Source organism: Tenebrio molitor, chromosome 1 (assembly GCF_963966145.1).
Source record: "Tenebrio molitor chromosome 1, icTenMoli1.1, whole genome shotgun sequence".
NCBI classification, from domain to species: Eukaryota; Metazoa; Arthropoda; class Insecta; order Coleoptera; family Tenebrionidae; genus Tenebrio; species Tenebrio molitor.
In genome coordinates, this window is record NC_091046.1 from 44,417,007 (window position 1) to 44,431,483 (window position 14,477).

Consider the following 14,477-nt stretch of genomic DNA (forward strand, 5'->3'; position numbering starts at 1 on the left):
TTTCTCAAAGTGCTGCAAAGCAACTTTTTGAAGGCATTTAAAAACAAACCAACAAGTGTAATTCTTTGGATAATGTCCAGGAGAGCATAAGTTTGAAGAGATACAGCACAAGCGATTGAAAATTTTCTGAAAGTGGTGTAAGGTAAGCTGTCATGAGAAAATTGAAAAAGGAAGAAACCGATGATAGCACAGTCGAGACAAATGACAGCAACGCTAATGTATCGCTGACTCTTTATCTTTCTGAATGCTCTATTGCTGACCACAGTAGTCAAACCAAAAAATCTGCGATTTTGCAGAAACTTTAGCCATCCGTGCATTTCTTGTACTTCGACTTTTAGGTGGAAAAAAATGACCAGACCCAATATATTTGCGGTAAGTAAGAAAACTGCATCTCCAACGAAATTGAGACAATCAGACTTTTCACCTTTACACATAGTCGGCATAAAGACGAAATAACTTGCCCCAATAGCCATTTCAACAATTGCAAAGAATAAAATCAAAATTTGCTTGATCTTGACAATTTCAAAGTACGCCAAGTGTGAGTAGGAATGTTTGACATGTCGGCAATAGCCTCTGATGGGGAACATGAAACGAAACGGGTCCCATTTCAGTTGCAAAATGCAAACCAGGCAGTTTGAACCCGACCGCGACATAAGGAACGCACATTCACAATAAAATCCAGGGCACTGAAGATTTTTTGATGTGGTAGTAATGACCAATCAAGGTAGACAACATAATAGGAGCAGTTTTTACGACGAATCATAAATACATAATTGGGTAATAAAACAAAATGGATTGATAAAGTATCTAAATAATAAAATAACAAAAATAGTAAAAATATGACTCACCTTCTTTCTGAGGTTCCTGTCGGCACAATCCATCAAAATTAAAATTTGCACTATGGAATTTACAGTTCTGCACTGTAGCAAGATCAAAGTGAACAAATCGTAATGACTGCATTTGATCAAAGTGTAAATGTTGTGAATCAAACAGATTACTGTAGAAAAACACCAGATTATTAATATCATGGTCATGTATTGCATAAATAGGCGAATGTTGATGTTGACCACCAAAAGAAAATTACTTTGCCTTTGCAAGTATTTCTCCAAACTCAGAACGGTCACTTTATCAAAATTAAGTGCACTTTTCAAATTACGTTTCAGTGATTTGAGAACTAAACCAACAACTTTCACTTTTTGGGTGAAATAGAAACTAAAGTACCACTGCAAGTTGTAACAAGTAATAATAAGCGACTTTCTAAAAAAATTCCCCCAAGCTGTGTCATAGAATACGAAACAGTAAGACAGAAAGACGCAAAACGCAATAAAAAAATTTAGAAACATAATTACTTCTTTGTATTCTACCAATTTGCGTGTTTCTCTGTCGTTTATCATGTTGTTAAAGTTGTAAAGCTTGCGCTTTTGAAAGAGTTTTGTCCATGCTCGAAACTCCAAAACTTGCGCATTGACTGTTATCTGATAAAGAATTGAGAGTGTGACAGTAGTAGTCGTGAAAATACAGTCTCCAGTCAAAATCAAGCAAATAAAAATGTTATGCTGACATGTTTCACGTATGTTGAAAAAATAAGAAGCGAGAATGGAAATCTGACTTATAGATATTAACACGTCGACGAAGAAGGTGGGTTTGGAGCAGAAATACACAGGTCGTGAAGACCGGAAAAACCTAGAGTGCTCGCAACAGCCTCTGACAGGAAAGAACAAATACAAAAAATCAAATTTCGAAGTGAGAAGGCAAACAAAGCAGTTGTTGATTTTTGTTCTTCTTCTAATCATCGCGCACAACCAGTACAATCACCACTACATTACTGTTGGTTGCGAACGTTGTTTACTTGATTAGCCTTGTTTCCAAAATGGAAATCTAAATCCGATAATGTGTCCCATCAATTGGATGACAGGAATCAAGTGAGTGGATTTAATAAATGTGTGGTAAAATCTTTTTTCAGCACTAAACAAGATGATGACGCTCATTGTCCTAGATTGTGATCAAATCTGTCATTTATCATGTTGTTAAAATAAATTAGGCTGAGAGTGAAAACAGGAAAGAGAGCAGCTAAGCTTGAGGATAAAAGGGGTGGAAGGGAAAAGAGAGAAAAGAAGAAGAACACGGAGGAGAAGAAGGGAGAGAAATACCTACTACCAGTGAAGAAGTGGAAAGATTGAGAGCAGAAGGAATATGGATGAATGAGGATGTGAGTGAAAGACAGGGACAAGCAAAGGATCCAGATATAACAAGGAGTAGAAGAGGTGTATGACAGAGGAAATTCTAGAGTACCTGGAGAGAGAGAGTGCAAGGGAGAGAAAAATGATGGCGAGATTCAGATGTGAGAACGAGGAGAGAAAAAACAGGTATTAGACGGAAGGAGAGAAAAGAACGGAGATAGGATGTATAAAAGAGATATGGAAGAGGAGGGAAAAAAATGAGGAGGGGTGGGGGATAAGAACTAAAAAGGATATTTTGTTTGGAAATGTTTGGAACTGTTATTTTATGTTTATTTACGTTTATACAGGTGTCCCAAAAAAAAAGACGAGTCCATAGCTCCCTTATTTATCGGAGGATTTTAATTATTATACACCAAATTAAATGATTGTGAATAGGCTACAAAACGGCCTACTAAATGCACGTATACCTCCAAAGGTTTCATGGCTAAACTGTCAATTGTTTTTTTTCAAATAGGAATACATATTTTTTGTAGTAATTCTGATAGAGATTTTTATTCTGAAAACAACAGTGTATCACAAGTATAACTTCACATAAAAAAATAACACTAACTTGAAACAAATGACGGACACCAAGCAAAGAAGCTATCAAAATGCATTGCATTACAATGTAATAACCAAATTAAGTTAGCTAGAAAAACAAATGACAAATAATAACATGTATGATTGCGCAGATATGCGGCCAATAATTGGCGCAAAATGGAGTATAGACGATAGTAGCGTTTTTTACATTTTTTTTTTTTTTGTATTTTTGGTACGTAAATGTATACTTGTGATACATTGTTGTTTTCAGAATAAAAAATCTCTATTAGAATTAGTAAAAAAATTATGTGTTCCCATTTAAAAAAAATATTTTTTGACAGTTTAGCCTTGAAGCCCTTAGGGCTATACGGGAATTTATTAGACCTTTTTGTAGTCTATTCATAACCTTTTAATTTGGTGTATAAAATTAAAATCGTCCAATAAATAAGACTTATGGACTCGTCTTTTTTTTTGGGACACCTGTATATTATATTTATGCACGATTTTATTATAATTTGACAATTATACACAAATTTTCGTAACATAAACGTCTCTTTATAACCCACGGGTCACATTATGCCATAAAGAAATGTCGAAAATCTTTTTGATGAAATTCCGAAAAAAATTGCCACTTACCTTGAACTACTCGTACCTAATCCCGAATTATATACTGGACACTCATTTCTGCCGCTTTCTTAACCTCGTTCATCATTTCGTTAATAAATTTACAAAAAATTATAACCGAAAACTGCAACTGGCAAAATGGCTACGGTTGTTTTCACTGTTTCCAAGGTTACGCGCAAAACTAAAAACTTGACGAGCACACTACGCGATGCGAACATCCGTGATGTGGGCAGACACTTATTTATTAATTTTTGTTAAATGTTAAGGTTTTAGGCCTTAATCGTGCATAAATAACTATTATGGAATCACAAAGCCCATAGGGCAAATAAAGCATTTGATAAACATGTCTCAGGCATGTTAAAAAAGTAAGAAGTGATAACAAAAATATTAATTATGTATAGTAATACATCGACAAAGATGTAGGGTTTAGACCAAAGAAACTAAGGTTACGGGGGCGAAGAAACCTAGAGTACTCGCTCTCTGAAGGAAAATAAATAACAAAAAAGATGTATTTTCGAAGTGAGGAGACAAACAAACAGAAGAGTTATTGAATTTCTTTTGATCATTGCGCACCGAGAGTATAATCAAATCACAACTGCAATAGTACAGCTTTAGAAAGCGATTTACTAGATTAAGATTATTCTAAAAATGTAAATCTAAATCCGATAATGTGTCAATCTCATTAAGATGGCAAGAATAACGCGAACAAATTTAAGAACCATGTGTGAAAAATAAAATCGACTCACCTTTTCCTTCAGGTTTTTCTCAGCGCTGTACAAGATAATGAAGATGCTCATTATAGTAACCACTGTCCTAGATTGTAGCAAAATGACAGTGTACAAGTCGTACTCTGGAAACTTAATGGAGATGTAAATATTTAGAATCAAAGAGCCAATAACTGTCAAAATCCACGAGACCAGAGGCACCGTCATCGTCTTCATAAACAGATTTAGATTGATTCTTATGGCAAGAATAAGATTGTTATATTTGATAAACGGCCGTTTCAGATTTCTGGACCGCTTCTTGGTCAAAGCTCGCTTCAACGCGTCCAAAATCGCGCCAATAATCTTGAATCTTTGAGTCAGATCCAGCGATATGTAGCCTTGAAAAGTGAAGCACAAGAGCAAGAGAAATTTCCTCGACCCGTTCCAGGGAATGTTGTCGTACGACATCACCAGCTGAATGACGGTCGTCCCGATTATCAAAACATAGAAAGCTGCCAACATCAAGTTTCGCCTTCTGATAAGAGTTTTTGACTTTTTAGAGTTAAACACATCTTTCAAGCCGTAAGAGCTCCGGTTCTCCACAATCCTGATCCAGCCGTTGGCCTCCAGGTGCTTGGTCTTGAACTGGGTGATGTGGATCAAGCTGACGACGCAAGTGCTGATGACGAAGCTCTGGTCCGTCAGAAGGATGAGGCAGAGAGATTTGTTGTTCGAAGAACAAATACCCGGCAAGTAGTAGAAGTAGGTGAAAATGGGCCAGGAAAGGAACGTCTGAAAGACGTAGTCGAAAATTTGGAGGCGTCTCAGAAAGCGAAAGTAAGGTCTTTTGGATCTGTACAGTTTTAGCCACGAGTGTTGGCAGTAGCCTTTCAAAGGCAGCAGAAGCTGGCAAAGATCATAGTTCGAGCGAAGAAGGCAAACTACACAGTTGCTGGATCTTCTGTAGAAGTCGGGTAGTGTTATCATCACAAAAAATTGGCGCGCCCGACCACTCTCACTAATATACTGAACCTGTTTGCCTAATAGGTGATAATGTGAGAACGCAATTAACGGAATCGTTGGTGTTATGTTTACAAATGCGTGGTCATTACACTTGAACATTTAACTCCATAATACTATTACTTAAATTAAGAATTTGATTCATGCGCAGTGAATTTGAGTAGTTAAAAAAATTTGCGACTGGTATCACTCACCCTTTTCCGAAGATCTTCAGCACTGAACATCAGATACACGATACCAAGAGTGGTGGCTACGGTTCTTATCTGAAGCATGAAGACGTTGCTAAAATACTCTTCTTGCTCTTCAAACTCCGCCACGATAAATATATTAATTATCAGACACACAATGGTCTGCATCTCCCACGAAATTAACACGACCAGCAAGGACTTCATGAGCAATTTCAAATTTCGATTGACCGCCATTACCAGTTTCTTGAAACCTTTCAAGTGGTCAACCAGGGGGACGTCATCGCGGTTTATAACATAAACAGGATGCTTCAGCAAATCCTTCAATTCATCTTCCATCGATCCAAGCAAACCTGCGACCATCTTCATCTTTTGGCACATGTCAAAAATTAAGTTTGCCTGAAAGATGACCGCCAGAGCGAGCAACAAGTTCCTCAAGTAGTTCTGGTCGTACTGGTCGTAAGAAAAAACAGCGCGTGACAGTACCACGGCGGTACCTGTCACAACGACGTAGATTGCAGTGACATCACCGTATCTTTTGATTTGCTCTGTACGCTCGGTACTGACTCCATCTTCAAGACAGTACTCTTTGTGGTTCTCCATAATCGTCGTCCACCCATTCAGTTCTTCGAGTTTTGACTTGAGGGTCAGCAAACTCAGCACACACAGAATTACAGAAGTGACAGAGAAGAGCGAGTCTTCGATCAAGATCAAGCAAAACAATTCGTTGTTTTGACACAGCAGTAGTGTCAAGTTGAGGTGAGTGGCGAGAGGGTAGACGGATGCCAGAGTTAACAAGTAGTAAAAGAGGAGAACTGTTGTGGACACTTTGTGGGTTGGTTTTGGTGAATTCCAAAAAGAGGAATGTTTGCAGTAGCTTCTTAGAGGAAATAGAGCGTGGAATAATGTCAGTCTGGAGTGCAAAAGGCACGCCACGCAGTTATTTGGTTTTTCAGGATTCGTGGTGTTGGAAAACATGTTTCAAAAGTACTGGTTCAACAAATACGTATATCTAGTGTTAATCTAATCGAGAATGAAATCAAAAAGTCGTTGATTGGGTCGTCAAGCGAAGCAATGACGATTATTACTATTTTATGTAGAGTAATGATGGATATTAGAGAGAAATCGAGAGTATTGCAGTTATCGACTAGTGTTTTTAGGTTAAAAAAAATTAAAAAGAACTCACCCTGTGTTTTAGACTTTCGACGTAGTACAAGAACGTCAGCAGTCCCAGTATGATGACGAATGTTCTCAGCTGAAAAATACCAAACGATGTACCAATCACCATCAGATAAAAATTGATGATCAAAATTGCTACACTGGTAAAAAGGCAAATCAGCACCGTAGGACTTAGAAAATTGTTGATTTTATTGTAATTTTCCTTGAGGGCCAAACCAAATCGAATATATTTTTTGACAGAATCTTCAAAATCTGTGACGCCTCCACGTTCTAGCCTAGCACGAAACTTTCTAAAAATCGACATTTTCCAACTCTCTGTGATACAGTTCAAAAAATCCGACTTTTGGGTGAACTGAAAAACGACGTTGAGCTGGACGATGAGACTGAAAAATATCGAGACATCCCTAGCCATGGACAAAGGTGACGCGGTTTGTATCCAGACGTAAGTACGAGTAGCGACGAAGAATGCGATAGTTCCTAGCATAACAACAACCAAGCGCCAGTTTCGGGTCTTCAGCCCTCGAGTGCAGTACTCGCACACTATGTTGGTGAAGCCGAAAGAGCCGCTTTTCTCCATCAAGCGAGCCCAACAGTTCAACTCTTCAAGCCGCGTTCTGATCTGTGCCAGGAAACAAAGCATGCAGTTCATGCCACTGACGGCGAAGATCTGGTCGCCCCACAGTTGCAAACAAGCGATTTTCTCTTTGAGGTTCACGCACTCTTGGAGGGTGTCGTAGGAGTAGGAGAACGTCATCGCACCGAAGAATACGAAGAGGAAACAGTCGCAGATGAGACCGATTTTCGAGATTGAAAAGCTTTGGGTGTTGGAAAAGCGTCGTTTGGAGTGCTTGCAAGAACCGAGGATTGGGGTGATGAAGTGGCCGATCAGGAGGGTGTTGGAGAGGATGCACACCGCACAGTTTTTCACTGGTTCGGGGGGACAGCAGGGACAAATTTTCTTCGCAATTTTTTTTAATCTATACATCGCGAACGCTTTGTGACCGAGGCCGATTTAAAACTGGCGTTGGATACGATATTCATGGGCACTCTTCAATTTTTTTTACAAGAAATGGGGGATAATTCATTCTCAGGGGACACAATTTATAAAATTAAAAGTAAATTAATGGGGACGAATAAGCACATTGGTGGTAATTATTAATACCAATATTAAATTATCGTACCACTTAGAGAATTTTTTTCAATTATCTCCTATTGTTGAAGTGGTAGTGACACGTTTCGATTAAATCGAAACATTTCTATTTTATTAAAAACGTCTCAGAAAAATTAAATGCAGAACGGGAAATCGAGAGAACAAACGTGTCCCTAACATTTCCAATTTACTAATAACTTTTATCTCTTAATTATAGTTATTTAAACATTAAGGGAGGTAACTAATATTTACCAGTCGAGGACGTGTTTGCGCCCGAGCGACAGCGAGGGGTAGCAATAGAGTTCGAGACTGGTTAATATTTACCTCCCAAATTGTTTATTACCTTTTTTCCACTCTCAAAGTTATTTTGAATTGCATAGTTTCTTTTTAATTAATTAAATTTAAATATTTGAATAAGATTAATTAACATCTAAACTGAAAAAATATTATCTGCAGCTGTGCGAAAGACAAGGACTGTAGTGTATTACCATTTTTAGCAACAAAAAATAGCAGATTAAGCAATCAAGCTTTGTTTCTTAAAAAATTGTGAGAAAGTTGAAACCAAAAAAAAATTGATAGCGACTGTTCATTCACAGGATGGTGAGTATAAAAACACAGTATTTTCGAAACAGAAAATGCAACAGACAAGGTGAAAACAAAAGTTATTAAATTTTAGCGAAGTGAGTAAAAAATATCATAAAACATCCCTTGATCTGGAAAAAGATTAGAAGTTGTCTAAATTTTCAAAACGTCTCTAAGAGTTAAGAAGTACAATTTAATACATTTTCATGTTATTTGCAGCCCAAATTACAGCTTATTATTAAAAAATCCTCAACGAAATGAACACTCCAAGAGCTTTAAAATATTAGATACGCCACTGGCCATTAAATTAATACTAAATTATAAATTAAGGTTCTGAATGGTTTTCGTGATTTTATTTGTTTTACGGACTAAGACTGCCCTGTTTAAAATTACTCATTTGTTATTGTTCGTTGATTAATTAGATTATTTTTAATTGGATTAATTAACATCTTCAAATTGAAATAATATCGGGCGTTCATTTAAAATTATCCTCAAAGTTGGCGTTGAAGAGTCCATTGTGGACGCACCACTCGTCCGTTTGCAGAGTAAAACACAAACAACGCAAAAAGTGAGGTTAGATTTAAACAGCCGATCCGTGATCTGTAATCCGTGGTGCGTTCACAACCGACTCTTCAACGCCAACTTTGAGGATACATTTAAATGAACACCCGATACAACTTGCAGGGCGATTCATTTTATCGCTAGTTCATCTCCAGTGGCGTGGAAGATAAATCCCAAGGACTGTAGCCAGGTGAGTAAAAAGTATAGAAACTTTGTTGAGAAAATCTAAAAGTTGTCCAAAATGTCCAAATATTGTTTAAGAGCTTAGAAGCGTAGCTTAGTGCAATGTGACAAAATATTTGTTTCACTTGCAAAACCAAACTGCCATCATTTCAGCTATCCGAAAATGATTGAAAAGTCAATTATCATGAAATCTTCATAGGAGCGAAAATTTCAAGAACTTTAAAATAGTAGATACGCCACTGTTCATTACGTTTCAAAATTTTTGTTAACACGTCAGTTAGCAAAAAAACTCGTACCAAGAAACATTCTACAAATTTCCAAATTAAATATCTGAATGGTTCCCGATGGTTCGTCTGTTACATGAGTGTGTCCTAGATCTAGATGTTTCCAAGAACTGTGCCCAATTTAGCTTTTCTCCACCATCTGTCAGAAAAATGTATAAAAACAAGCGTTATTAGAACACGATTAAGATAATTGCCTTGTCGACATAAAAATTTCACATGTCAGCTGATAAACGTTCAAATTTACATATCCAGCCTCGCATGCGTTAAACAAAAGAATTAAGTAATTATCTAAGTAAGCTTTTCATGCACTGTCAACGCACTTATTCCACTTTGCTGAGCACGATAACCATCACTTACTCGGTGCATAAAATAAAACAAAAATGATAAATAGGTTCATAGTCAAGTGCATTGTACCTTATTTGCAGTCTTTAGAACCAAGTCTGCGTCCACTTGATCATACAATTGTCTGCAATTACTGTCGGTGAAAATGTCTTTGGATCACTCTCGCTGTCTGTTATGCGTATTTTCAACGAGTCAATGGACCGAAGACGGCTCTCTATCCACGAACGAAATCAATATACATAGGTCATTAACTCATTACTTCCAGTAGAAATTTTTAATAATCACTTTGTCCCAAGTGCGCCGCATTATTTTCCGTTACATGATTAATTGTGATAGGCACCAATTACTGTAATGTGTTATAGTAATGGCCAGTCTGTTGTTTGTGTTCGCAATTCAAAAAAGTCCTGGTGAAAGTACCGCAACCAAGTGACAAAGAACCGCCTTTTTGTCCACTTTGTTTTGAAAAATGCGCCACAAAGATGCCAACACCGATCTCGCTCGCCTCCGTTTTCTCGAAAGGACAACATCTGCCGAACTGGATCAATGTCAAGTTCAAAAATCACCCGGAGAAACCGAGACCCCATTTGGTACTCATTACGGGCGCCTCTTTTTACCACGCGACCCAAATTCGTGTCCTTGATCGTCCGTAATGACATGCACAGGAAACAATAATCGTAACGTCGGAAGTAATTTTCCGTAAAGCAACGGAACTTTCTTCTCGTGCAGAACTATTATGTGGGAAGGAACAAAACGAAATACATTTTTAATGGACTTGCGTTATTGCGCGATTTTGAGCGGACGTTTTTCCATTTAGCCCCACTTTCAGAATGCACGCAAAATTATATATACGAGGAGGTAACCAAAGCTTTCCTTCAGCATTTCTCCAAGAGAGTCGACAGTTTCAGGGTTACCGGGAACAGTGCGGCTCAGGTGCAAAATGGTACCCCAAAAAGTAAGTACCCTTGTTATTTTACAAACACCCGGTATGGTGCAAACCTGCGGCCTTCCAGATCCAAACCAGTCAGACTTTAGTCTGTTTCCAAAATTTCCAAAAGCTCCACACACGGTATATGTCTTTGCGGTTTTCACATTTTTGACAATTTTAAATTTAAACCACAAGATTTTAAATTACTACAGTGTGTTCCAATAATACATACAAACACAAGAATATTATTGCATATTTTTTAAATCAATTAAAATTTTCAAAATATGTACAGTTACGGCCACGGAATTTCGTCAGTCGTTGTCATTCACCTGATATTAGCTGTAAAACGGGCTTTATATATTTCTAACCCCACATAGAAATTTTTGACATGGATGTCAATTTGTCAACCATTTTTATTCTGTGCGATAGAATTTCTGACGGAATTCCGTGGCCGTAACTGTACATACAGTGCATATTTGTCTTCCTGAATTTCTACGGCGGTTTATTAAAGTTTTGACTATTTTGATTTTAATTAATCAAGTCATTAATTCAAAAATTATTTTTTGTTTGCCTTCAAGCTGTCAATAAATTAAAACCCAAGCAATTAATTGAATTGAATGTGAATTAAAATACTCAAGTGTAAGTCAATTAATTTTACTTTTTTTTTTATTAATTTAAATCTAAATTATTAATACACGTAATTTTTATTTGCAGGTCAGCGTCTTGATCTTGTTCATCACAATCTTGGACCAATGCTTAAGTAGTCCCGGTCATCAGTAAGTATACTTAAAAACGTAATGACATTTTGAAAAAAAATACATATTGAGTAAAAAATTGTTGCAATGACTGCAAGTCTAGTTCGTGATAAAGCGTTTTTACACTTGACCTGTGTCTGTTTCATTAAGGTCATTTCTTGCATTTAGGAGTTTCAGACTATAAGAAAAAATTAAGACGATTGCGCCTCTGTGTCTGATGAAATCTAATTTTCCAGTGTTCGCCACCGAATTCACGTCCCCACCAAAGTAAAGACCATCTACCACACAAAAATAATCAAAATCCCCGAGCACCATCACTACATCCACGAGAAAGAGAAACCGCACTTGCTCAAGGTTCCCGAGCACCACCACTACTTCCACGAGAAGGAAAAAGAGAAGCTGGTGGACCTGCACGACTACCACCAGAAGGATGACGATCTCGACTTCCAGCCCGACTACGAGAGCGACCACCACAAGAGCCACTACGACTTCGAGGACAGACACAACATCTTCAAAAAGCACGCGCCGTTGAGAGTGTACAAGAAGAAAAAGCACTGACACCACCGTTTCGCACTCGCTAGTTAATTTATACGTTGTTGTTGTTTGTTGTTAAGTACGTTAATTAGATAAGTTACAGGATAAGATTATTGAAAAAATAAAAACTGACAGATCTTGCTAGTTTACTGATATTAGGCAACCAGCAATACCCGAGAAAGTCGATGACAATTGACTTCCAGACCTGCAAGATGTTGCTGGAAAGTTGCATAAAAGAAGAGATGCAGGTGACGTTAATATGAACCAACCTGATGCGTTGCTTTCACCTGCTCCAGATCTTTAATAATAATACTGTCACTTGTTCATGTTGACGTAAAAGAGCAGTGACAGATTTGATAAAAGTCCAATCTGTCACCCAGCTGTCACATTTCCTAGGTATACCTTGCGATATGTAATTCGCATTTTTTCACGATGAGAAACTGCAAAATCCACAGAATCGTAAGTTGAATTCTCAATATCGTAACCACAAAGTCACGCAGTTTCTTATCAGAACCTCAAGAATCAGCGAACTCGACGCGTGTTGATAATCTTCGTAGTGATAGCAGCGCTGCTGATTCTTTCGTATGTGGACCTAGACGACAAAGCTCCTCAGAGTCGCTTGTCCCACAAACAAATCACCGATCCCAACATTTCTTTCAGAAGTGAGGACACTTTCAGTTGGGGCAAAGTAAAAATTTCACTTTCAGGATGGAACAACACCCACAAATTCTTGATCGACACTCCCAGCTGTAAAATTCCTGAAGTGGATCCCTTCGGTGACGAAACAAGTGGTTTGTACGAGCCGGAAGAGTACTCGCAGTGCTCCAGCAGAGCTCCGCTTTCGTACATTCGAAAAGACGGCGACCACATAACCTTGACAATCAATCAAAGTCTGCTCTCTTCCTATTCCTCCGTGAAAATATTTTGCTGTTACGCTCGGGTGCTTCGCGTTGTGAAGACTCGACGACCAGACGACGGCGTGAGGTAATTGCGGTAATAAGAAGCGCAAAATATCGTTGATCCAGTCTTACAGAGTGCATTCCTTTCGGGGACAACGTCAGCGTGCTGGCACCTGCCGTGTTCGTCTCTTGCGACAACCGATTCCAAGTGAACGTGTACAAGAACGTGCACGCTATTATCACTCCGCGCTTGGTGAAGAAGGAACGAAAAGATCCGACCCCCTCCGCTTTCAGTGTCTTGTTGGTCGGGATCGACAGCATCTCGAAGGCGAGTTTGGAGCGCGCCATGCCCCAAACTTTCGACTTCTTGGAGAAGAACGACTTCGTCAACCTGAAGGGTTACTCCAAAATCGGCTTGAACACGCTGCCCAACTTGATGGGGATCCTGGGGGGGACCGACATGCAACAAATGAGGAACCACTGCGACCCCAACGACAACATCGACGGCTGCTACAACATCTGGAAGGTGTTCAGGGAAAAGGGGTACGTCACAGCGTACGGCGAAGACTCGACCGGCATCGCCAGCTTCAACTGTTGCGGCAAGAAGGGCTTCAGGAGCCCTCCGACTGACTTCTACTTCAGGCCGTACATGATGATGGCCGAACGCATCGGGGTTGTCAAACGTCACGGTATGTCCTTCTGCGCGGGTCCGGAGACCGAAGGAGAGAGAATCATGGATTTGGCGAAGGATTTTCAAAGAACGTTCCAAAACCGTCCCAAGTTTGGACTGTTTTGGATGAATTCGTTCAGTCACGACAATTTGAACATGCCCACGGCTATGGATGCAAAAGTGAAGGACTTTCTGGGAGAAATCTCCCAACATCTAGACAACACAATTTTTTTCTTCTTCAGCGATCACGGAATCAGATTTGGGGACATCAGGACGACACATGCAGGATGGTTGGGGGAGAGACTCCCATTTTTCTACATCCACCTTCCAGATTCTTTCAAACAACAGCATCGCAAAGCGTACAAAAACCTCCAAATCAATTCCAAAAGACTGACCAGCGCCTTCGACATCTACATGACCCTCCAAGACGTGCTATTTTTCGCCGACAAGACCCACTCGATCAACCAGAGCTTGGGGTGCCCCCAATGTCACTCTCTTTTCTCCGAGATAAGTCACAACAGATCTTGCGAGCAAGCAGCCATTCCACCAGAATGGTGCGTGTGCAACGTCACCTCTTACGTCAACCTTGAAGACGAATTGAAGACCAAAGCCGCTCTAGTTTTCGTTGACGAGATCAATAAACTCGTGGAGCGCTACAAGCAAGGTTACAAGTGCTATCGGTACCGACTCGGCGACATAATTTTTGCAGGAGTGACCCAATTCGACAGTATATTGCTGAGAGTCAAAACAAACCCAGAGGCGAAGTTTGAAGGTTCTTTCAGGCTCGCGACAAACGGTTCCATGTCGCAGTTGCACCTTTTGAACGTTACCAGGATTGACAGTTACGCTGCGAACAGTTGGTGCATTGAAAGTTCTGCCTTGGACATGTTTTGTTATTGCAAACAAAACAGTATTGATTGGATAAAATTGACTGTTTGTAAATATTTGAAGTGTTAAGCTGGTTCTAATAATGTGAAAGTTGGAAGATAAGAAAAATCAAAATAAAACAAAGTGTTGGATTCATTTGGGAATTAATTATTAGCAACTCAAGTGCGGATGATGCAACCTGACAACAAAAAAATAAAAATCGACAAGTCGAGGTTAAGGTTAAGCCAACAAGT

General features: G+C 39.0%; 3 protein-coding genes across 3 annotated transcripts in view; 2 read left to right on the forward strand and 1 right to left on the reverse strand.

The window, feature by feature from the left end:
• Positions 1–7,497, reverse strand: part of LOC138135342 (uncharacterized) — a 104,027-nt gene extending 96,530 nt beyond the window's left edge. Inside the window, exon 1 of the mRNA XM_069054062.1 lies at positions 6,479–7,497. Coding sequence (XP_068910163.1) covers positions 6,479–7,456 — 978 coding nt within the window. The 5' untranslated portion in view covers positions 7,457–7,497. The remainder of the gene's footprint in view (positions 1–6,478) is intronic.
• A 2,897-nt stretch (positions 7,498–10,394) lies between these two features.
• LOC138141021 (polyadenylate-binding protein 1-B-like) lies at positions 10,395–11,931 on the forward strand. The gene is made up of 3 exons (XM_069061782.1): positions 10,395–10,525; positions 11,213–11,274; positions 11,490–11,931. The coding sequence occupies exons 1-3, from the start codon at positions 10,511–10,513 to the stop codon at positions 11,809–11,811; spliced, it is 399 nt and encodes a 132-aa protein (XP_068917883.1). The 5' UTR covers positions 10,395–10,510; the 3' UTR covers positions 11,812–11,931.
• Positions 11,932–12,058: 127 nt separating this feature from the next.
• Positions 12,059–14,379, forward strand: LOC138141011 (uncharacterized). Its single transcript, XM_069061780.1, has 4 exons — positions 12,059–12,246; positions 12,299–12,449; positions 12,495–12,771; positions 12,813–14,379. Exons 1-4 carry the CDS (start codon positions 12,220–12,222, stop codon positions 14,311–14,313), a joined length of 1,956 nt encoding a protein of 651 aa, XP_068917881.1. The 5' UTR covers positions 12,059–12,219; the 3' UTR covers positions 14,314–14,379.
• The last annotated feature ends 98 nt before the right edge of the window (positions 14,380–14,477 follow it).

What these genes read in the sequence shown, in the direction of transcription:
- LOC138141021 (XM_069061782.1), top strand. An exon ending in TTAAGTAGTCCCGGTCATCA is followed by an intron (nt 11,275 to 11,489) that starts GTAAGTATACTT and finishes CTAATTTTCCAG; the next exon opens with TGTTCGCCACCGAATTCACG.
- LOC138141011 (XM_069061780.1), top strand. Translation starts at nt 12,220, where the DNA reads ATGAGAAACTGCAAAATCCACAGAATC. An exon ending in ACTGCAAAATCCACAGAATC is followed by an intron (nt 12,247 to 12,298) that starts GTAAGTTGAATT and finishes GTTTCTTATCAG; the next exon opens with AACCTCAAGAATCAGCGAAC. An exon ending in CGACCAGACGACGGCGTGAG is followed by an intron (nt 12,772 to 12,812) that starts GTAATTGCGGTA and finishes TCGTTGATCCAG; the next exon opens with TCTTACAGAGTGCATTCCTT.